This window comes from Physeter macrocephalus, chromosome 5 (genome assembly GCF_002837175.3).
Source record: "Physeter macrocephalus isolate SW-GA chromosome 5, ASM283717v5, whole genome shotgun sequence".
NCBI classification, from domain to species: Eukaryota; Metazoa; Chordata; class Mammalia; order Artiodactyla; family Physeteridae; genus Physeter; species Physeter macrocephalus.
The window spans coordinates 98,007,986-98,032,294 of NC_041218.1; the positions used below are offsets into that span (position 1 = coordinate 98,007,986).

Genomic DNA, 24,309 nt, shown 5'->3' on the forward strand with positions numbered 1-24,309 from the left:
GGCCCGTGAGCCACAACTACTGAGCCTGCGCGTCTGGAGCCTGTGCTCCGCAACGGGAGAGGCCGTGACAGTGAGAGGCCCGCGCACCGCGATGAAGAGTGGCCCCCGCTTGCCGCAACTGGAGAAAGCCCTCACACAGAAACTTAGACCCAACACAGCCAAAAATAAATAAATAAATAAATAAATTTATTTTTTTAAAAAAAAGAAACTCATGTGATGCATTTATAATGTATTTCTTCAGGTCAGGCATTGGAACTAAGAAACTTCATGCTGCAGTCTAAATGTCCATCAACAAACAAATAAATAAAGAATATGTGGTATATATATATAATGGAACACTACTCAGCAATGAAAAAGAATGAAGTAAAACCATTTGCAGCAACATGGATGGACCTACAGATTATCATACTAAGTGAAGTAAGTCAGAGAAAGACAAATATCATCTGATAACACTTATATGTGGAATATAAAATATGCTGACACAAATGAACTTATCTACAAAACAGAAACAGACTCATAGGCATAGAGAACGAATTTATGGTTGCCAAAGGGGATAGCGGGAAGGGGGCAGGGGAGAGAGAAATTAGGAGTTTAGGATTAACATGTACACCCCACTACATATAAAAGAGGTAAACAAGGACCTACTACATAACACAGGGAACTATACTCAATATCTTGTAATAACCTAGAATGGAAAAGAATCTGAAAAAGAATATGTATACACACGTATAACTGAATCACTTTGCTGTAGACTTGAAACTAACACAACATTGTAAATTAACTATACTTTGATAAGAGAGAAAAAAAAAACTTCATGTTGCAATTAACCCAGTTTTCTATAGGCTGACGAATCCAATGACACTATTTCCTTTTCAGTGTCCCATCTCTCCTAGTTCTTGCTCCTGAAACCAGTACTGGAGGTGAAGTCAGGCAACAGTCCACACTGTAATATGAGGGCCCCAAAATATCAGAAACTGGCTTCAAGAAAAGAGAGAGGAAGGGGCAAAAGGAAGCATCTAATCAAAACCAACTTTGTGGTTACTGTACTAATGAGGTCGGCCACTTTCTGGTTCTAGCTGTGGAACTTACTGTACAACAGCTGCCATTCACAGGAAGAACAATTCTTCCCAGTGTTGCAGAGAACAGGCCAACAGCCATTATCATCTGTATACGCGTCGGTATAGGGACACACACGCATGCACGTGCTTCTATTTGAAAGTAAAAAAGTAAAGCTTCCACGTCCATCCATAAAAGCCCCCCGGGACAAGTTCATTGGAAAACCCAGCAGCCTCGGAAGAAGTAATGAGCACACACATAAAGACCCACACACTCACAAAATGAGTTAAGTATCATCTCAATGTTTACACCGAGGCATATGCACTCTTTCAATATTGCTCTGGACAAAAATACATTAGGCTTTATAGGATTCAAGAGTCCTAAAAGGCTTTAAAAGCTGGGTTGCCACTAAACAGCCAAACAGACAAAACCTCCAAGAACATAAATAGCAGTAACACACTCTCCAGTGAGATTTGGCCTGAAGCACCCAAATCATGTAACTGGTCAGCCATGTAGACATGGTCAGAAAGACCATCACCAACGTTTTAAAAACATCGCCAGCCATTATTGTATGCCTCTTATAAATAGCATTTCCTTCCCGTCCTTTCAGTGGTACCTCCCACTGGAGGATTTTTAAGAGAGAAGGAAATAAGGGGAAAAGAAGAGGAAATTCAGTTAGACCCGGCAGTTTCGCCCACGTAAGCAGCTGAGCGCCTTTGATTCAGCCCATGAAGCTCCCTGGTCCTTAAAACAATGCAGCCTCACCGGGGCCCTGAAGGCTTCCTATGGTTCTGCGATCAGGGGTCCACGGCCGCTCACAGTCTGGCCCCGCCCACCTCCAAGCTTGTGCTGATTGGAGGCCTTGCCCTTCCGTGAGTTCCGTGAGGACAGGAATCGTGTCTCTCACTCATCTTTGCAGCCCTCACGTCCTGCACAGCAACCCGCACACGGTTGAGCATGCAGTCAAGTATTTGGGAAATGAAGGAGTAACGGATTAAGTGGAAGACTACCTCAAACCAATGGCCACACCTAGAAGTAAATGAAAACTATTCTTTTTAGTGAGGATTCCCTTTCACTGATTCTAGGGGAAGAGAAGGTTGTCTCGTAGTTTTTAGAAGATGCAGTCAGAGAGTTTCAAGGACCCTGGTCATCTGGCTGTGGATTCATCTATTCTTCGATGTTTCCCACCCAAGACATCTCGTGTTGTCTGTCCGACACGAATGAGTTGTCTCATGGCAGGTAACGGCGCAGCGTCAAGCTGCTGTGGAGGCTGAGGTGATCCCTACCATCCTCAGGAAGTGGCACTGGACCTGCCAGATGCGTCCTTACTCCGGGGCCTGATGTCTGGGAGGGCTGATGCTGTGCAGAAGAAGAGAGCCCTGCTCTCTGGTCACCGGGCAGAGCTGGCCAGTGCCGGCTACAGAAAACACGCACTGATTTGTGAAGCTGCGCTCTGAGCACTCAGCTCTCATCTTCACCGAGATGTCTGTCCTGGCCGAGCCAGGCCTGAAACTACTAAGGATATGAAGCCATCTTCATTTTCGCCGTTAAACCCAAAGTGAGAAAGCTGTAACTGGTGGGCTAGAAATGAACAGATTACTCATTTCTTCACTCCCTTTACTTTTGCTAGAAGATGGAAGATGAGGGTCAGTTGAAACACTTTCTCCTCCGATGGGAGCTCAGTTTCTAGGGGAAGGTATTAGCAGAGGTCAAACTATTTCTAATTTAACGCCATTAACTAGATATTTGTAATACTAGCCTTAACCAGAGAGGGTGGGGCTTACAGGCTGTATTTGATAAATGTGAATCAGCTAGTCTTAGACAGGAGTCTTCAGGGTGATGGAGAAGTTAAAACTTTTTGAGACAGTTAACTATTTCACAACATCCTTTTAAGTGCATGGAGTTTTTTTTTTTTTTGAATGACGTTCTCAGTTATGATATAAAAAAGACTTTTGCTATACATTTGGACAATATGTTTTAATAAGTTAGCTATAATCAAGTACTGTGTTATAAGATGTAGATAGGCTTTTGTGAATAAATATGTGCTTTATATGGAATTCTTATAGCAGTCTGAATTATTAAGTAAATATATAAACATAAGAACCATACACAAACTGAAGATGGACATTTGCTTTTTTATCCCTTTATTTTGTGTCCATCCGTCTGTATCTCCATATATCTATCAACCTATGGATATACGATATACTATCCTTATACACTATAACCTTCTGAAAGCCAGCATTATTCATCCACCACATGGAAACTTCCTTTTAATAAGGAGGGCGATTAGAATTCTAATGGCTCATTAAAGAGCTCCTTCATTTATTCACTCCAGAGATATCTGTTGAGTGGTATCAAGGTGACAGGGCACAGATGCTGTGAGGCGGGAAGTGTGGCCATGAACAAAACACACACAGTCCTAGACCTTCTGGCATTTGTATTCTAGTAGAGGGAGACATATAGCAACTACCAGATGAGCAAGTAAATAGGAGAACTTCAAACAGTGGTCCCTACTATTACCAGCCTCTTAGAGAACAGCATTTGAACTGGGATACGCGCGTGAAGGAGATTTTTTCAGAAAACTGAATGTGTGTCATTACACACTGAAAAACATCTTTAGAAACTGACCCCACTACTATATGCACTGACAACACGAGAAGCAGATTAGGATTAGAAAACATGCAAGTGTGCAAGTCAAACGTGTTTGGGGCAAGTTAAAAAGCAAGGAATTGGGGGGCTGGTCCTCTTGCAAAGACCCTCCGTGCTGATCCATAAAACAAGAATAACACTACGCTTTCCCAAACTGCTGTCAGATGAAAACAGTGAGCGCATCTTGTGCCTACCGTGTCCCTGGGTACAAAGCAGAGATGAGATGACTCCTGTATCTTTCCCTCTTGAGAAAGTTACCCTTTGTAGATTTCTTCATGCTGCTTCCTTTCCCGTCAGCCACCCGTCCTACCACTTACTGAGGAGTCCTCCGGTCGGTCTTTAGATTTCACAAAGTGAAACTTGGAACAGAGCAAGCGAAGCACTAACGCTACTCCAGCTAAAGGACTGGCAGGGTGGTGCCGGTCGTAATTCTTCTAATTATTGTATTGTTCCAGCAAGCCGATCTCATCTTGGGTTATCTGTATTACTTTATATGCATCAGAAGCTACATCTTATCCTAGCACACAGGGGCTGTGTATTGAAGAACGAGGGGTCAGACTGCAGGAGAGAAGACAGACTGGTGAGGCGCCGAAGGCAAGAAAGACCCGTGTGCCCGATGGTCCTGGTCACCTGACTGCAAACGGGTCTCCTGGGGCCTGACTGGACTTAGGGGTCTCTGCTTCCAGCTCAAATGAGAATTATCAGATCTGTGGTAGGTCCTCGGAGGCAGGGGCCAATGATCATTCCAAGTCAGGATACCGACAGTCTCTCAAGGACTGGTGCTAGACTACCTGGGAAAGGTGAGGAGATGAGGAAACGGGTGAAGATGCTTGGGTAAGAATAAAGACAGCACAGAGACTGTCTGTGTACCGCTTTCTAATCTAAGTCCTGTAGAGGCTGTGAAACGTCACGGCAGCTGGGCAGAGAGCAGAAGGGAAGAAAAAACAAAGGAGAAAGGAACGGGCGCACAAAGTGATTCCATGTGAATATCATTCCTGTGAATTTCACTGTGTACCTCCATTCCACCACTCTGATGCTATGACTTCTAGTCAAGCCACATAATAATGATATGATTTCAGCAAACTGAGATAGGGTCGATGGCAATCTATGAGCCCAGGGAAATTTGCCAGGAGTGCAGAACAGCCAGGCCATGGTTTGGAGATGGGAGCCAGACTGGGGTGATCATGTTGGGGGTAGCACGGCCAGGCCCTGGTAGCTCATCCTCTGGATGGACCATCAGGGGCAGTTCTCCTGCGGCTCGGCCCATGGGCAGGGGTCTTCATCCAGGCCCTGCCCATACACACCAGCTTTAATAAAAGGTACCCCTTTCCTCTACAGTGGCTGTCTTGTCTGTAGTTTACAAATGTGAAGACTGAATTTCAGAGCCTACAGGCAAGTAAGGTCTGCACAGCTGGTGGCAAAGCTGGAATATGACTACAGTTTTGCCCGACTCCAAAGCCCACCTTCGTGACTACATCGGCTAATCCTGAAACTATCCCCTCTGTAAGTATGGACTGCTATCATACAAGCAGAGTTATTTGCTCTGTTCCGTGTTTCCACACTTTCCTGACCATATTAAAAGACAGATGCTGCAGAAAATGACATCATATCAAAATGGGGATTTGTAATATTTAAACGTTAACTTGCCTGCCAAGGAGGACTGTTGATAACTGAACAAGCAAAGAATTAAAACCGTAATGGAAACATTAAGGACAAAAAATAATGGTATTCATCATTTCTAGTAAATATGGTATGTGACTATTGCTAACACATTTTTTTTTCTGGACTGTTAGGGTTTCCCTAATATGTATATTCATCATGGAAGACCCATCAATTCCTTTAGACTAAAAACCCTTCTGTCCCCTTTTCTTTCTTCCTCCCAATGCACACTTATCCCCCGTGAGACAAGACTCACGTCTGGTCTTTTTTCTCTTTTTTGGTCATGGCTCACGGTCTGTGGGACCTTAGTTCCCCGACCAGGGATCGAACCCACACCCCCGGCAGTGGAAGTGTGGAGTCCTAACCACTGGACCGCCAGGGAAGTCCCACATATGTTTTTTTGATTTCTGTCCCTGTCTTTGCAAGTGTGCCCAGATCAGGTACAAAGTTGGTTTTCCCTTTAAGGAACTATAACTAGTAAGAAGATAAAAAGATCGCCATACTCACTGTCTCTAGGAAGGGGATTTCATTCCTGAATAACTACTATTTCTCTAAATGGGCTGATAACTGATGTCTGCAAAATAATTCTTTTCGGCCCAATAATTGGCTCTGGAACTCATCGTAGTGAAATGTGACCTGCATCCACATCCCGGGTCCTCCCCGGTGTCCTGTTGCAATCCTTCCTTGTAGGTAGTCAGTACCGCAAACGCAAGGTGCAGGCGAGCAGTGACGTTTTATTAAAGAAACACATCATGGATTTGGGGAAAATACATACCTGATTGCACTTGCAGATAAGTGGCCGTAGGAGCCACTTGCTGAAGAGCTGCTGCGGGAATTATTGAGAATGGTGACCAAGGAGTTGGGAGACGTCCTAATCATGGTCTGAAGGTCAAAGCTATGATCGGACAGTGGTGATATGGACAGTGTACGTTTTCGGCTTGGCCTGGTTGACAGCCGGGGGCTGGGGAATCTGGTGCCTGTTGTATAAACAAAACAGAACCTGATTACCTGCGGCTGGACTCGGTACCCATTATCTGTTCCTACTACCCCGCGTGGAAGAAGTGAAGGATAAGAAGCCGGCGACTGGCGTTGACAAGCACTTCTCTCCTCCCACTTGTGATCTACTGGGTACAATTGAGGAAATTAGGGAGAAATATTTATCTTCCAGGGGCTTACCTCAGGGGAGCTCTGTTTATTAATGTGCAGACAAAATGATAAATCGCTAAACAAAAGGTAGAGACTTTTTATGTGTTCTCCCTCTCATTTCCAGTGATTTATGAATCTGACAGCTGCTTAGATAGGCTCATCATTAATTTACCACCAGCGACAAAGACAGTGGTTCCCACAACCGCACCGCACTCCACCCTCCCCACCGCAATGCACACCGTTTTAAGGCAACGAGCCAAAGGGAAAAAATGAATTAAAGTCTCCTAAGATTTAAAAAATCCAGCTTAGTTATGCCCTCATTTCCCCATGATTTCTGTAGTTATCTGATCCACGGAATACTTACGGCTTTACTGACAAAACTGATAAATACGTTATCCTAAACTAATGGTTCTCGATTGGGGGGGGGCCGATGTTGCCCCCAGGGGACATGTGACAACATCTGGAGATATTTTGGTTATCACAACTCATGGGGTGCTGGAAACATCTGGAGGCCAGGGAAGCTGCTGCACACCCGGGAATGGGCAGGGCAGCCCCCCGCCATGAAGAATCGTCTGGCACCCGGAGCGCCGAGATGGAGGAACGCTGCCCTAAATTCCCCATAATCTATACAGCCTAAGTCCCAAGAAACATTTAAAAGCTTGGGACGTGGTTTGTTTACAGATTTTCCAAGGTTGGGGGAGAAAAACCCTGCAAGCATTATAATAAGATAACATGAGCCAATTTTAAGCCTCTGGTTATTAGATCAATCAATCGATTAATTAATTCTCTGCATTTATAAGAGTTTTGAGACTTCAAGAAGATTCCACTGATGAAGTTCTATTCTGGAGGTTAGTAACTCACACTTAAACACCTGCCAACTTAATACAATGCTTTTTACACGGAGAGTTAAAAATTAAATGTCCATTTGCCTTCAATTTGGTAGATGGTAGAGATTTGAATTAGGGCAGAGCTATGAATGTGGCCCACAGGCCCACTCCTGCCTTTTCTAAGGTCACATTTACATTACAGAGTCATCAAACTAAAGTTTAATGACAGAATGAGAACATAATACCACTAGGTAAGAGGAAAATCAAACATGATACTTTTAAGAAATAACGGAGGGTTTCTACTTCAAAGCATGGGTACACCTGCTTACAGGGACATCGCAATTTTGCGGTCCCCAGAAAACTGAAGTAGAAGGTAAGCCTTCTTTATAGAAAAAGTCTAGGCACTTGGTCTCCAGAAAAGTCACTGGGAATATTTTCTTCACCAGAGACGGACCTTGATACAAGATAACAATCCAACATATGCTTTGAGATAATTTAATGAAGTGTAATAGATGAATATGAAAGACTCTATAGGGGCTAAAAAAAAAAAAAAAAAAAAAAAAAAAAAAGAAAGACTCTGTAGATAATATTATAGAGATGAATAGATATACTTTATAGTGAATAAAAAATAAATCACAAACTGGAACTTAGTACCATCCATGTATATGAAACTGGAAAACCAATCTGAATGACAAATGTGGTACCTACTCAAAGCTTTCTTTCAGGCACATTGAAAATTGAATTTCTTCATTTAGAATAGTTTCATTACCAACCTGATTTAGGCCATGTTCGTTCAAAAATAACAATCCCACTATGTTCACAGCTCTTAGTGTTTAAACCAGCATCTTACTTTTATTATGGCATCTGCCTTACACATTAATGTCTCATTTTTACTCACTATGAGAGGCTAATTTCATCATAAAAGTTTTTCAATGAAGAAATGCATTCCACTTCCAAAGGATTCCAAGGACAAACCAGACTTCTGGTCAGTTTCCATATCATCCTCGAGAGTAACCATTCTCAGTGGGATTCAGTGATCCCTGGCAGAGTTAGAAGTAACAGTATATTCCAGGTAGAGTTGATTTCCTGATTTTTTAAAAAACACTAAATAGATAAGGAGGCCTTCTGAGGGCTATAAAACACCAGAGGCCTATATCCCCATCACATCATCCAAAGACAGAGCCCAGGGCCTGGCTTCATCCCTTCCATGGAAGCCTCCAGGTTGCCCAGGGCCTGGATGGTCTGGCTCCTCTGCTTTTCCCTCCAAGATGGGTACTTATTTAAGTCAGTTTCCACCGGTATAAATAGTGTGGTGTTCATGAGTGTCTAGGATTTCTCTAGGATATTCCTTATAGGGATTACTTGCTCTCCTGTCTTGAAAGGTCACTAGAATCCCCAAAGGTAGAATTAGAGCCATAAAACAGACTTGTTCATTCTAATGTGCAACGCATAAATACTCTATCCTGAAGCTGGCTGAAACCCAGGTAGGCCCATTGTTGGCACATTTAAAAGTCAGGCGCTCATCTGAATCCAGTTTATTGCCATTTCTGCCAATGGAAGAGTCCTGAGGAGCTGTAACAGTGGATCGGAATGACCAGCTCGATCCCAGTTTGCCTCTGGTTTTGCTACTGCAGAGCCAATGTAGGAATTTAAAGTCATTTCACTCCTTCCTTGAAAAAGTCTCCCATGATTTAAATTTAAAACATAACATTCTGGTTATGTTCTATTAAACTAAATGCTATTTCAGCTATTTTAGAGGGCAGGGATATAGTACTTTACTCACTTTCCAACCCTTGAAACCCCCTAACAACGAAGCATAGAAAGAGAAAGTTGTCAGCATTTGGGGAAGTGACTTGGGGTCATCTGTTGAAGGGAACAGCTAAACTACGAGGTGTGGATTTCAAAACTGCTGAAAGAGAAGTGGCCCAGCTCTTCACTGATCATACGGCTTCCTTCTTAAATCTAAGCCCGAGCATTCTTACTGTTCCAACACAGATCTCTCCAATCTGGCTTTCTGTTAATTGTTTTGTTTCTCTATTCTAATAAAAGATTCTGACAAAGAAAAAGGAGGTTTCTTTTTATGTGATGAATGATAGGACATCTAAATTCCTAGTTAATGGCAATCAATTTACCACATACTCTGGCAAATTAAAATGCCTTTAATTAGTTTTTACAAAGTAAAAGGGTAGCTTCATCCTTTATTTAGATAAAAACTGCCATTGCCTGACTAAACACATTCTCATCAAATAGAGAAGGTAATATGGGCTGACCTTTCAAGGATTCTCTCTTATTTTAATTCTTTATTTGCAGATTTTTAAATAACTAATTTGCATAATAACACTCAACTTTTTTTCCCCAATAATCCCTAATTGAAACGTGGTTATGATGAATCTGAAATGGAAACTCTCTCTTCTACAAAGCGGAAAACAAAATCCCTGCGGAAGATGTAACACATTTCTCTTACTCTGTGTGGTAATGAGCTCCCCATTGGAAACCCACCCAAGCTGTGTTCGTATGTAACACAGCAAAGTTAGCTCATGACAGTAAGGGGACCAAGGCTGTAGATTATATGCCCTGTGGACCAGTCATTTTCTCTCTCTTCTAAATCTGAGAACTGAATTATCAACCACTAATAGAGAGCAGACCAAGGTCCACCCATTGTCACAGAAGAATTCAAAACAGACCCTACATGGAAAATCACAAATTAATCACTGCTACTAGAAGAAACAAACAAAACCTCGAGCATATGTCCTACTCAAACTCATATTGTGGTCGTATTCGAAGGGTTTCGTTATGTACACCTTGGATGATGTTTCAGGCTCACTTCCTTGCACCTGGCAAATGGATGTGGACTTAAAGAATCCGAATAAATAAGAACTCTTGGATGTTCTGAAAAATGATAATCATAGGCTCTTGTTTATATGTCTAGAGAAGTGACACAAAGGACCTGTCATAAGCCTTGAGGGACCCAAAAGAAAGTGATATAAAGTACAACCAATGATCCCATTTTCTTCCACTGCTAGGTAGAGGGCTAAAAGTAGTAGCCCTTCCCGATGTGGAAATGTTTTTATTTTTCCTATGTAAAAGGTCTCAATGAGATAGATTTTTTTAATGTAAAGAAGACATGTGGAAAATAAGAAAAAAATAAATCAATGAAAAATGTAAAACCAAGTACAGGTCTCTTTTTTAGTTAATTTATAAAGCATAAAACCTATAAAACGAAGGAATGACTGGATGAAGCACATTCATCTAATCAAACACGTTCCCTTATTCTGCTACCAAGACAATCAGGGCTGACTAGTTTTCTGTGTATCTGCCAAATTACAATCGCCTGTATCTTCCAGTTCATTGATATGAACTGAGTTAAGCGGGAGTCTCAGGATGGCCACATCTGTGGAAGCTTCCTGGGAAACCAAGGCAACCAGAGTCCCAAACATTGGTGGTTCCTCCTCCTCCTCTGGTTTGAAAAGTTAGGTAATCAACCCATCTTTGTATCTTCCTCTCCCTTTCATGAGTTAGCTTGGCCACGCCCAGGACTACAGAAGAGGGCCCGCCACTTACTATCCATGGCATGAAGATACTCCATGTGGATGGCCCCTGCGCCGGCGGTGGCAGCCGAGGGGATGATGTCTGCATAGGGACTGCGCTGGCCGGCTAACAGAGCCATCTGATGATAGTATTCCGCTGGGCTGACTCCAGCGTGGGGGGCTGGATGGAAGAGGAGACAAGAAAACACGGTTACTAGTTGAAAGAAGGCCAAAAAGAAGCTTTTCCTGAGACATCCCGAAGTCCATTCGCCATGCAGCTCACATCAGCCATTCCTTTTATGGTTCTTTCTAGGAAAACTTCCTTAACTCAAATTGTGCTTTCACTGAAGTCTCCCAGATATCACTGATTGGAAAATAAAACTGAAGGAAAAGAATAGAAAAAATAAAATACATGATAAAACTTTCGAGGTTAGTTTTAAGAATCACCAGGAATTCCAAATGATTACATTGTATTGGGTTGGCCAAAAAGTTCGTTCGGGTTTAAGTAAAAATAAAAGACATTCTTCACTTTCACCGAGAACTTTATTGAACAACGTATTCATTAACCAAACGAACTTTTTGGCCAACCTAATATATGTGTGCATGTATCTGTACACTCATTCCCCTATTTTGCTCCCCAAAATAGAAGTGTCTTGGGAAGGTCCCCACATGCCACGGAGCAACTAAGCCCGTGCGCCACAACTACTGAGCCTGCACTCTAGAGCCCGTGAGCCACAACTACTGAGCCCGCGTGCCACAACTACTGAAGCCCGCGCGCCTAGAGCCTGTGCTCCGCAACAAGAGAAGCCACTGCAATGAGAAGCCCGTGCACTGCAACGAAGAGTAGCCCCTGCTCGCCGCAACTAGAGAAAGCCCGCACGCAGCAACGAAGACCCAACACAGCCAAAAATAAATTAAATAGATAAATAAATAATCTTTTTTAAAAAGTGTCATATCAAATCACTGTATGTGCACATTTATTTTTCCACATTTCTTACAGTAGTAAACAACTTAGATAACCATGACGGCCTTCACGCCATACTTAACATACATCCCTAAGCCTTCTGGCAGGAGGGTCTGAGTCAGCTCTCAGGAGCTGGAGGACCCTGGGTCTCGAGCGGAAAAGGCAGCACAGCTGGCTTTAATAACACATGACGATGGCAAGCTGCAATTTTGTGTTCCATAAATTTAAAGCTCTTTTTTTTTCTATTTTTTTCATTACAAAATCAAAAAGAAATACACCTATCAATCTGGAGCAATTTACTGGCAAGCGTCAGCTCTATAGCAGTGGGATAATGATCGGTTTCTGCACGCCAATTTATGTGCCAAAGCTGCAGGACGCTGTAGCAGTTCTGAGGGTGGTCTCCAAATACACTAAGATGTGGATGCAAATCCCAGCTCCACCTCTCACAGCTTCACAGGAAGTTGATGGGAGCAGTGAGGGCAATGGTGCATGGAGAGTGCTTAGCACATAGCATTCGATCAATAAAAGCTAATTTTATCATTACGATGCAGAAACACTAGCATTCTAGTGATAGGTCTGTGTAGGCTTTACATTTGTGTCCATATACTTTTTAATTTTTTTATGGAAGTATAGTTGATTTACAATGTTGTGTTAGTTTCAGGTGTACAGCAAAGTCATTCAGTTATACACACACACATATATATTCTTTTTCATATTCTTTTCCATTATAAGTATTACAAGATACTGAATATAGTTCCTTGTGCTATACAGTAGGTCCTTGTTTATTTTATGTATAGTAGTGTGAATCTGTTAATCCCAAACTCCTAATTTATCCCTCCCACCCCCTTTCCCAAACCATATGTTTGTTTTCTATGTCTGTGAGTCTATTTCTGTCTTGTAAATAAGTTCATTTGTGTCACTTTTTTTTATGGTCTACATATAAGCGATATCATATGATACTTGTCTTTCTCTTTCTGACTTACTTCACTTAGTATGATCATCTCAAGGTCCATCCATGTTGCTGCAAATGGCATTATTTCATTCTTTTTTATATGTGTCCACATACTTCTCATACATCATAAAGATAGAGAGATATATACAAAGATCATAGGCCACGAGAGACAAATATTAGTGACTTGACTTGGGTATTAATTGGACTCCTGAGAGGCAGAACGACAAATCAGAGAACGTTTTAGTCATAGCCATCATCAACTACTACGGAAAGCAGATGACAAGATGTTTTAACTAGAGGTACCAACTTCAGTGGCCCCACTAAATGTCCAGAAGCCAGGCATCATTCCAAGCCCATCGTCAGCCGACCTCTCTACCCTTCTGTTCTTATTAGTCACTTCCGTGAACCCCCAAGTATTCCATGGAGGTGACTTTCCATTATTCCCACTAGAAAACCAAATCCAAAGCAGAATCAACTCCAATCTCACTCTTTTACAGTTTTATTTTTAAAGTGTGAATCTTGTCGAAATGGCAAAACTTCTTCATTAGGTACCTTACTAGTATAGTCACTGCATTGAATCAGAGGGAAAAAAGTGAGCCAGCAACTATTATTGCTGGAGCACAGCTTCTTGTACGAATGAGTGGATATTTACTGAAAGACCTCAGGAAGCTTCCATCTACTATCCCCACCATGCACAGCCAGCCTCGGGAAGCGTCTGAGTGGAGAATGTGGACCGTGCTGCTCGGTGAGACGGACTGCATAGCGTGTCTCTGCGCCCCAACACAAGCATCAGCGATTTGTGTTTTGCTGCAGAGAGCTCATAATCCTCTACTTGTCATCAATACAGCTTATGCCATCCTGGACCTTAACTCAGATGCTAGCAATTGTGGGCAAATGAGTTTGCATATGTGTGCGTGAGATGGGAAATGCTCTTCCTGAACCAAAGGAGCATTTTATCATTGGGCACTCGTGTAATGCACAGGTCCAATTTAAAAGAGTCAGGTGACAAGTAATTGGGAGGCCAACAAGAACAACAGGAATTTGGTGCTTTGGAGCTTAAGATGAGCATCAAGAGAATGAAAGTCAAAGTTTGTGTCTTGTCCCACCGCATCCGTCTTGCAGTGTTCATCTGGTCAAGGACAGAGGGCACATACAACACGGCCGGCCCATCATGTTCTCTAAGACCTTGCAGGTCAGAGCGTGGTCTCTGGACCAGCAGCACTGACATCACCTGGGAGCTTCTCAGAAGTGCAGAACCTCAGGCCGCACCTGGACCCACCCCAAACAGAACAGTATTTTATCACCATCCCCAGGTGCTACCTGTGTGCACTGGAGTTTGAAAAGTGCTGCTCCAGTGGACACATCTGTATACACGTGTCCTTCAGACATGCAGAGCAGAAAAGCGTTCATCAGGAGGTGAGCAGAATGTGCTGGTTACACATGCACAATGCGGGAATGGCAACAGGGCCAGTCTAAATGTACGTGAAGCCACAGCACAGAGCAGTGAATGAGACCAAGGATTTGGGCATCAGTGCATCAAGCTCGGAGTGCCACCTCTGCCACTACTAGCCAGCGAACCAGGTTTCAAGTTACTTGGACCCTCTGCCCTTATCCTCACCTGAAAATGGACATACTATCCCACCCTCATGGAGATGTCGTAAGGCTGAAATGAAAGCACGTAATCACATCACGGAGCACAGCGCCCGGCACACAGGACTCAAGAGGCACCAGTTGCTCTGTGCCACATTCCAGGAGAGGCATGACGTATGGAAGCAGAATAGGCTGGTCTGAGACTCACCATCTGTGGGGCTCAGCCCGCGGGCGGCCGAGATCATGGAGAGGGACGGGCTGCTGTGCAGGGACCGGATGTAGTCCATGTAGGGGTTGATGTAGGTATGCGGAGGGCTGAAGGGGGACTCAGAAGCTGCGGCGGGATTCCGATGCGGGGAGATCCTGATGAAGGGCAGGTCGGAATACGTGGGGCTACTAGATAAGGCAGAAGGCCTAGGTAAAAAGAAAAGCAGACACAAGAGGTACGCATGAGACCAAGAGCTCCATAGGCAGAGGCTGTCTGTGAAAGAAAATCAGTAGGATTTTACGTGAACTCAAGGCGTCTTGGGGGAGAGAAGATCAGGCATATACATTTCCAGTACTAGGACCTTAAGATCCTGGTGACATCATGTAGGTAGAATGCTACTATGCAATTATTTGGGCAAAGAAAATGGACCTCTGAGAAATTCCCCGGCCCTCAGAATATAGGAAAATAAAGCCTTTGGTTTTCCTCAAGAGAAGAAATTCTAAGCAGGCATCTGAGCTTAAAGTAGGTGCTGCGATTCTATTTTCCATTTGACCCGAATGTTAATTTTACCATTGAACGTCTCTCTCACTATCATGGTACTGCATTAAAAAAGAAAAAAAGAAAAGAAAGAAAGAAAAAAAAAAAGAAAGGAAGGAGGGAGGGAGGAAGGAAGGAAGGAAGGGAGGGAGGGATGGAGAGAGAAAGAAAGGAAGGAAGATTCTTCTGGTCTGGGAGTCTGAGCATACACACGGCAGAGATACCTACAAATAAGAGAAGAGACTAACTGCAAAAGTCTGTAAGAAACATGAAACTGACACTCTATACATAGGTGCTCCAGCTTTCGTGTTCTGGGTCTTGAGGTTGTGAGCAAAACCAGTTTCACAGATATGGGTTTCCCTGTTTTGAAGGCAGCCCCCCTTCTCCGTAAGCAGCAGCCCTGGGAGGCAGCTTCATCTCATACTCGTTCTGCATGTGGCTTCCTCCTGATCAGCCACGTTCAGTGAACAATCCGTAATGAAGTGCTCCTGGGGTTACAAAGTTGGAAAAGATCGGGGTTTTGATCAAGCTCATGCCTTAGTTATAATGAGAAAAGGTAAAGGTAGAAAATAAGCTTTTGGCTGATGAAAATAAATTCTAAGGCACACCTTGCTGCCACCATACCTCGTCCACTCCAGGGAATTCCCTCCCCAGAGCCACCACCCCCAAGCCCCAGGGACAGGCATTTCTAGAACGGCCAGTCTGTGGAAGCCCCCCTCGCCGCCCTGTTCCTCCTCTAATAGAAAACGTTTTGTGTGGATAATCCAGTGAACTGGCTCTGACAGGCTGAACACTTGTACTTTCCCTTTTTTCATTCACAGAGAATATGGCCATAAAAAGGCGAGACCGTGATAGAGAGGGATGTTCTGAGAACTGCAAGCTCCTCTTGTGGCGCGGGCTTTAGGAGTGAAAGGAAAGGGAGGAGAAACACATTTTCTCATCCCGCCTCCCAAGCAAAGGCACATGCAGCCGCAGCTGGGCTCTGGCCCCCAGCCCCCTCGGAACAGAGTCCTGGGAGAAGCCAGCTCCTCTAAGCACACAGAGCAGGCACTGAGTTAAATGAACCCGAAGCTCACATCATGAATCTTCTCAGTAGAAAATCAAAGAGGTTAAAACACACAGGAGGGAGAGGATTTTCTTACTTGTTCCTTCTTACTCTTTTTTTCATTTTGAACTTAAAAAAAAAAAAAAGAGGCTTTTTATTTGTTCTTCAGATGTCACTCTGGGTGAAATAAAATAAAAATCCAGAGTTTTCTAAATTTACATGTGGGGAGAGTGAGAAGTCACCACCTGAAAATAGCTATTTCTTTTCCAAACAACTTGAGGCTTTCCACACCCACTCAGAAATTAGTAAAAATTCCTTGTTCTTAAATAGAAATTGCCAAGACCTATTAGTCTATCCTATTTTAGCTCTTTACTACAAAATAAGTTAGCTCTGTGCCACTGGTTAAATCTGATGCTCCATTTAGACCTGTCACTACCTTAGAGCACACCGGACGCTCAAATTCATTCATTCATTCATTTTCTACCAGAAAGGAAAATCAATCCTTTCAATCCGATTCGAAAGTGATTATTATCAAGTTAACAGGCTCATTTGTAGATTTATGATGAGAGACAGGTGCCGCAGAAATACAAAAAGCAGACATTTCAAGAGATCCATGAGATGATACCTCCTAGACAAGCTTTTCTCAGGATCCATGAGAAACTCAGGCTGAACATTATGAACTAAAAATCAGTGAAGCAATGACATTGCTAATTGGTTTCTTCGTTAGGCAAAAAATTGGAACCTGTAATTTGTCTCAAATTCTAGAATTGAGAATGGTAGTAAGAATATTCCCAGAAGCCTAGATTCCATTGAAGAATCATGGATGGAAAAATATCAGCACTTAGAACAACATGAAGATTATAGATATCGGGCTGGGGTGCTCACCAGTCCTAAGGAAGCAGGGAAGCCAGGAGACGGCTGAAGTTTTTCTCTCCTCACAAATCTGTGGATGCCTGATGTCTGCCTCCCCCCTTTCACTTTCATTTGACCTGTTCTCACAGGAAGACTGAGGATAACTATTCGATGAGTAAGGAATCAAGATCCGGACACATCTTCCCCAGCAGAAACGCCCAGGCTCCATCCGCCCTTCCACCCCCGTGAGGAACAACAGCAGAGAAGAGGGTTGGTCCCTCCAGGATTTGGAGACGAAGTCAGGAAACTCCACGCACTCTGGTGAATGTCATACTCATGCCTGTCCCTCTCCTCCAGAGACGATGCTGGGAAGATATGGAGTCACCTATTTCTCAACGAGATGGTAGGACATGCTTTCAGACAGGAATGCAACGAAGAAAGCTGCAAGATATCAACTGCCCTAAAGAAAAGAACCATCTGGTAGTCAAAGGCCAGCCGTCCCCAGGATACAAGAGGAAAATGTTTAACGAGGGTCCTTCAGGGAAGGGTCATCAGGAATTCTGGGGACAGTTGAGTCAGACCATCAGAGCAGTGGTACCATGGGAGGGCTCAGGGCTGAAGGGGAACCGACGTGGATGGGACAGCAGCTGTGTGACCTTGGCCTTGATACTCACCCCCTTCTTGACCTAAATAGTCCAATGGGGAGGATACCTACCTCTTGGGGGTCTTGGCAAGTGAATATAACTGAAGCCTCATGTACTGAGCCTAGTATCTAATAAATGCCGAATACGTGCATACAACTTATTTCACAAGCTATACTAATATATTCCACTCCTAATATACACACATATACAACAGAGACAAATGCATATATGTACATATATACTCATACATACACATGAACACACACGCATATTACGGATGGCAAATATAGCATACTATGTGATTTTCAAACACTGAAATATTGGAACCCTTTTTTCAAAGCAAATCGTATGGTGGAAACACACCTGTCTGCTTTGTTCCCCAACCTGTCAGGATCCCGGGAGCATCTCCTTGCGTTTCCCAGGACCTCCACTCAGAATCATAAAACCACACAAGTTGGTTAAGAACATGAACTCAGTTATCATTAAATGCAAGAGCTCTGAAGGAACTGGACTTGAACTCAAGCTCATCCCTGACTCTTGTCACTGAGGCGTGTTTCCTTACATACGACATGGAACAATGACAGTTCTCTGCCAGGGCTGCTGTCACCACCGGCACAGGGCACTCAGTAAATGGTGGTGGCCGCTGATGTTCTTGGTGGTTGTAAGAACCATCCAACAACTTTTTGTGTGTGTCACCTGTTTTGAGTTCAGCAAACAAATGTCCAAATAGCAAGACTTTTGGAGACTGGTGTTCCCATTTCCTTGCTGTTCAATTTCTCACTGAAAGTTGATGACTTATTCATTCTGTCTCCAAATCAGGCTCCTGTGAGGTGGGCTAGCATGACCCTCCTCTAGCACTGGAGACTGACAAAAATGGCTTTCTAAGTCATCAAAGCTGAGCACCCAGCCTTGAACTACAATGGCCATGGCAGCCACCTGACATGGATGTAAACATACATAAACTACAATTTTTCAATAAGGCTGCTTTTAACCTTACCTAACAGAGTCATTTCCAAATTCTTGGCATCTAGATCATCTGTCATTTATTTTGCTCCTAACTGTAAAGCAAATCTGAAAGGGAAGACTTTATATTTAATAGGCAGATGTGTATTCACCGCTGGAAGAAAGAGCCATTCAAGTTGACGGCCAGAGGGGTGAATTCTCCTGAAGAAAGAAGAGGTGGGAAATGGGAGGAAGGCAGTCACCAAGTTTTCCATATAAATGACATATATCATTTCACAAACTATCCTAAAGTTGACCTGGTAAATATTTGTCAAGCTTGCTAAACACCTTCATTTGCGGATTACAGGAGCAGGAGGAAAAAAAATTATAGGTGTCACTTTCTCGGTTTATATTTTTAGTAGATACACACAGAGATTGAATTGAAGATTACTGTTGGCCTCTCATGACTTTCTCTGCCTTTGTAGCTTTCGGTTCTCTCTTTTCTGGGGCTGTACGTGGCTCTGTGGTTGGAAGGCAAACACAAACCATGGAGGAAAAAAAACAAACAACAAACAAACATTCCGGGAAGAACACTGAAATTTAGAACTGCTCCAAGAACAGGGATCCCATGTTATTTATGTTGTAGCCAAAGAGTATAGAAATAGGCCTGTGACCCCCCTCAAACTAAATCATAAAACTGCTGTCTAGGAAAAAGATGCCCAAGCTGTAGAGGGTGGTCTGGGTGGCCAGAGCATCACCGAGGGGAGGAGCTATCGTTCCATGACCTCTGCATCTTGGCTCATGCATTTAAGACCCCGGCCTGCCCACCCAGGGATAACGTCCCCTATACTGCTTCCACCTCTCTGTCTTCCCAAGGCCATGAAGACCCAATGCGTGGCTGCCATTTTGTTTCCATATCGCCCGATGGATAAATGAAGTATAGCTTCAGACAAGAAAGCAGGTGGGGATTATTTTTATGTTCTCCCCAAAGACAATAAAGTAACATAAAGTTTGTGTTTGTTTGTGGAAATAATTTAACTTTGGATTAATCCTTTTATAAGGTCATGAACATAGATTACAATGAAAAGAGTAGAGGATTCTTATTAGAGCCTTTTAAACATTATACTAGGATAAATTTTAAAACAAAAAAACATGTATTGCAGAGAATAACTGGAATTCTTAGTTAAAATGAAATATCATTACATAATCTAATTTGTTACTGCCTTTTCATCTATCTTATTGGGTTACTAAAATGCCAGGATTAAAATCACAGTATTCCATCACTTGCATTACCCATTATGAGAGCATTAAACAAGGTTTATAGGCTGGATTATTACAATTCGCTTTCATGTTGCTTGGAACACTGGAAATGTACACATATCCCTTGCATTCTGCGGTACGCGTGAGAGCTTCAACTACCAGAAGACTGAGATGCTGGGGTTTTTTTTTCTACATAACAAGTTAATTTTTGTTTAATTTTGTTCTTTCCATAAAAAGTACACACTCTTCATATTCAAGTAGTGGCTTAACAGACAACAAAGAGGAGCTACCCCTTATAATGTGTTTTTAATCAACTAATTAATTACTCAATAAGCAGTTTTAATAAACCAAAATTTGTAATAAAAAATATTGCTTTCCATACAGCGACAGAAACAAATAACTAAAATGTCCATGGCTAATACACTAGACATCGTTGGAAATTTGCATACTCCTGAACTTGGTCTTTTTCTCTACTCAAGGTGAGTTTTCAGATAACTGCTGCCCCAGAATCATCACGTGCCCCTGCAATGTACACATGGGTGTGCTGGTTATTTCCCACTTGCCAGCCTTTACCCCGGAACCTCTGCACGCCCTGAAGGCTGGACTTTGTGGTCTGAATCAGCAGGCTCACTTTCCCTCTGGATTCCACTAGGCAGATGCACTGGCAGGCGCTGGCAGCAGAGGGGAGAGAAGTCAGGGTATTAATTCCCCTCACTTCCTTTCACTAGTTACAGTTCTGCTGGGGTCATTCTTCCCCGCAAGGCCCCCGCTCCCCAAGTGTGGCCCTTCTTCCTTGGCTCTAGCCCTCACTGCCCTTGCCTTCTGACTGCACCTTCAGGCTAAGGCTGGTAACCTCCTCAAACTTTTGCTAGTCCTGGAGGCTTTACTATTACTTTCCGAGCCCTTAACCTTGTCCACACCTCTGTAAATATCTGCTCCATGGAACTGCCAGGAAACTGCTAGCTGATAAGATGGTTCAGTTTCAAATCTCATCTTCATCGTCTCTGCAGCTAAAGAATATTTCCCATGAATTTTTAACTGACCTAGGCCTTTTACAAATTTACCATATTGGATTTCAATTTTGAAAAGCTACATGTATAACCACACAGATGAATATTTCCATGAGATGTTCATTCGATATACATTTTATTGAAAATACACTTACTAAGAATCCATTATGATTTTAGCACTTTGGGGGATTTCAAGAAACATAATATATGGTCATTTGGTCCCTGCTCTCAAAGAGTTTATAGTCAAATGGGGCGAGGCGAAGGCACACACACATAAAGTGTATACAGAACAAGTATTATCTGATGGGTCAAAATGCATCAACAAGAGCCTTCCAGGATGCAGCCTGGTTATGTAAAATACGCAACATGAACTGTGCTACCAAGAGTAGATAAGATTTGGATAGAAGTGGCCACTGAAGGTGAAGGGACATCACTTAATGTACACATGAATGCTAAGATGCTGAATATTTTCTTAGAGGGAGAATTCAAGGGCTATGTTTGATTTCTTTAACAAAAAAAAGAGAGAGAGAGAGGGAGAGAAATATCTGTTTTAATGGGGAAACATCATTTCAAGGGATTTGAGAATGACCTTCCTATTTCCTATTTATGTCTAATTATAAAAGGAATTTATATCCATGAATTGAAAAGTTGAGATTATTTAAAAGAACAATAGCTGTTCCCTATATCCAAGCTATTCAAATCTAGCCAACGTCAATATTTTAACCTATATACTCCAGTATTATGTTTTGGCAAATTATTTTTTTAATCTTAATTTGCTGTTCAAATTAAAGCCATAATGAGTTATCATTAAAAACCCACTAGAATGTTATTACAAGATATTGAATATAGTTCCCTGTGCTATACAATAAATCCTTATTGCTTATCTATTTTATGTTACTAGTTTATATCTGTTAATCCCATACTCCTAATTTATCTCCCACCCCTTTCCCCTTTGGTAACCACAAGTGTGTTTTCTATGTCTGTGAGTCTGTTTCTGTTTTGTACATAAATTCACTTGTATTACTTCTGAGATTCCACATATAAGTGATATCATATAGTATTTATCTTTCTGTGACTTAAAATAATCAGAAAAAATATAATAGATAACTGAATCACATTGCTGTACACAGGAAACTAACACAATACTGTAAATTAACTATGCTTAAATTAATTAGTTTTAAAAAAACCCACTAGAATGGTTAAACTTAAAAAGACTGACAGCACCAAGTGTTGATGACAATTTGGAGCAATAGGAACTCTCAAACAACCCGAGTATAAGCCGGTGCAACCTCAATGGAAAACCGTTAGGCATTATCTATGCAAACAGATGCACATCTTATGATCCAGTAATTCCTCTCCTTGGTGTATACTGTACAATACTGTGTATGCACGTGCCACAATATACTAGAATATTCAGAGCGCCATTATTCATTCATGTTAAAATTGGAAACAACCAAACATCTATCAACAGTAGACTGGGCAAATAATTCATACAACGAAATAGTGACTAGCTATGAAAACGAACAAACTATAATGTGGAAAAATCTCACAAACATAATGCTGAGGAGAAGAAGCCTGGTACAAAAGAATAGAATATACTGTATTTCCCATTTATATAAAGATCAATAACAGACAGACCTAAACATTAGCATTGGGGTGATCGGGATAATGTTTACCTTTTGGTAGGTTCTTGGGGGTTGGTGCCTGAGGAGGGCTTCTGGATGCCAGTGATTATTATAGTTCTAGACTTGGTTAGTGGTGAGAGGTTTTCACTCTGTGATAACTCACAATAATTCATTGAGCTATTTGTGTATATTCTGTCTACTCACAATAATTCATTGAGCTGTTTGTGTATATTCTGTATACTCTTCTGTATGTGTACTAGTTATTACCAATTTTTAAGAAAAGAATATATGCATTTGATTTGTGTCAACTATAACAATATTTTCCACAGTGATTTCAAACTGTTCCTATCAAGTTCAGAAAATCAAATAGATGTGCACTTGTATTTTTCAAAATTTGAAAAATATTGCTTAAAAAAATACCATAAATAATAACATGATATTTACCACTATTAAACAAAGATGGTCTAGTTGACACATTAGTCTCAGTTCTAAGTAAACTGTGGAAGATGGGCTTCTGTATATTCATTTCGGGGGAGGAAAGGTCCAGCGAAGCCAATCAAAAGGAAAAGCCAAGCAAATATTCATAACTCATGTCAGTCATGTCCTTTGACAACTGGAGCAATGTTATGTTTTATACAAGAACAGAGCAATTGTTTATGGCTAAAAGTGATTTTATTCCTTCCTGAGAAGACTGCAGAAAATAATTTTCTAAAATTGGTCTCTACTCTGTACTTTAATAGAACTCTATACTAATAGACTAGGATTCCAAGGTCAGGAAAAGAGTCAAAAAACTGTAAAAGAAAGTCCATTCAAACAACTACAATGTGCAGTGCACTGGTATTAACAAGAGTTCTTAAACATAGTATTGGTTCAAATAAGCACTTGGATATAAATAACCACATCTCCTAGCATGGGGCTTCCTGTCCCAACTCATCCTTGTATAAAGAAACTGCCTTGGGACTTCCCTGGTGGTCCAGTGGTAAAGAATCCACTTTCCAATGCAGGGGATGCGGGTTCGATCCCTGGTTGGGGAACTAAGATCCCACATGTCACGGGGCAAATAAGCCCGTGCACCACAACAAGAGAGAGTAAAACCCGCATGCCACAACAAAGATACCACCTTGATGAGGAAACAGCTGTGGTTGCAGGAGAGAGATGTCCAGCTGTGATGCTTTCCTAACCTGATGCCTGGCAGATGGGGGGGTACGGAGAGCAGGTCTCAGTCATCAGCTTCTGGGACAGCTGATGGGGCCTGTTTTCTGAAGCCCTTCCCAACTGTTCTGCGGTAACAAAGCGAACAGACACTGTCCTTTTCTCCCTTCTTTCCCTAAGATAATAAGTTGTTCCCTTTTTCCTTTGGATGCTCTGTCTTCCTCTAGTGGGGCAGGCCACCGGGGAGGCCAATCCGGCCAGGCCCACAGGACCAGGGGGCTGTCCTGACCCAGCCTCCTCCTTTTTTTCTCCCTGCAGTGGGGACAGTGCCTTTAATCAGCTGTTCTGTACCATCAGAGTGGCAAGGTCTCAGGTTTAGATTTAGTGCTGGGTCAACAAGGTCATTAAAAGTCTGCTTTGCTCCAAGGCTCTTTGGGCCTTGATGGAAAAGCAGAGCTGTACTAGTTAATGTTTAATAAGAAAATATACATAAAGCATTTAGCCGGGGACCTGTCACGTGGTAAGTTCTCAGTAAATGTTGGCCCCTATGGCCAACACGCTCATTCCTACTGCTGTTCCTGCTAGAGCTCTGGGTGGTCAAGGCTAAAGCCATGCTGCTTTCATTGCATCCTTGTGCATTCCTTTCCTCAGTTCTGGAGCCGGC

General features: G+C 42.4%; 1 protein-coding gene across 3 annotated transcripts in view; it reads right to left on the reverse strand.

The window, feature by feature from the left end:
* Positions 1–24,309, reverse strand: part of GLI3 (GLI family zinc finger 3) — a 305,949-nt gene that overhangs the window by 81,666 nt on the left and 199,974 nt on the right. For 2 of the 3 annotated variants that reach the window (XM_028490212.2, XM_028490211.2), the window contains 4 exons: positions 14,579–14,784; positions 14,399–14,443; positions 10,899–11,045; positions 6,140–6,341 (listed from right to left, as the gene is read on the reverse strand). In XM_028490212.2, the coding sequence (XP_028346013.1) occupies positions 6,140–6,341; positions 10,899–11,045; positions 14,399–14,443; positions 14,579–14,784 (600 nt within the window). The remainder of the gene's footprint in view (positions 1–6,139; positions 6,342–10,898; positions 11,046–14,398; positions 14,444–14,578; positions 14,785–24,309) is intronic. The other variant, XM_055085097.1, reaches the window with a different exon arrangement.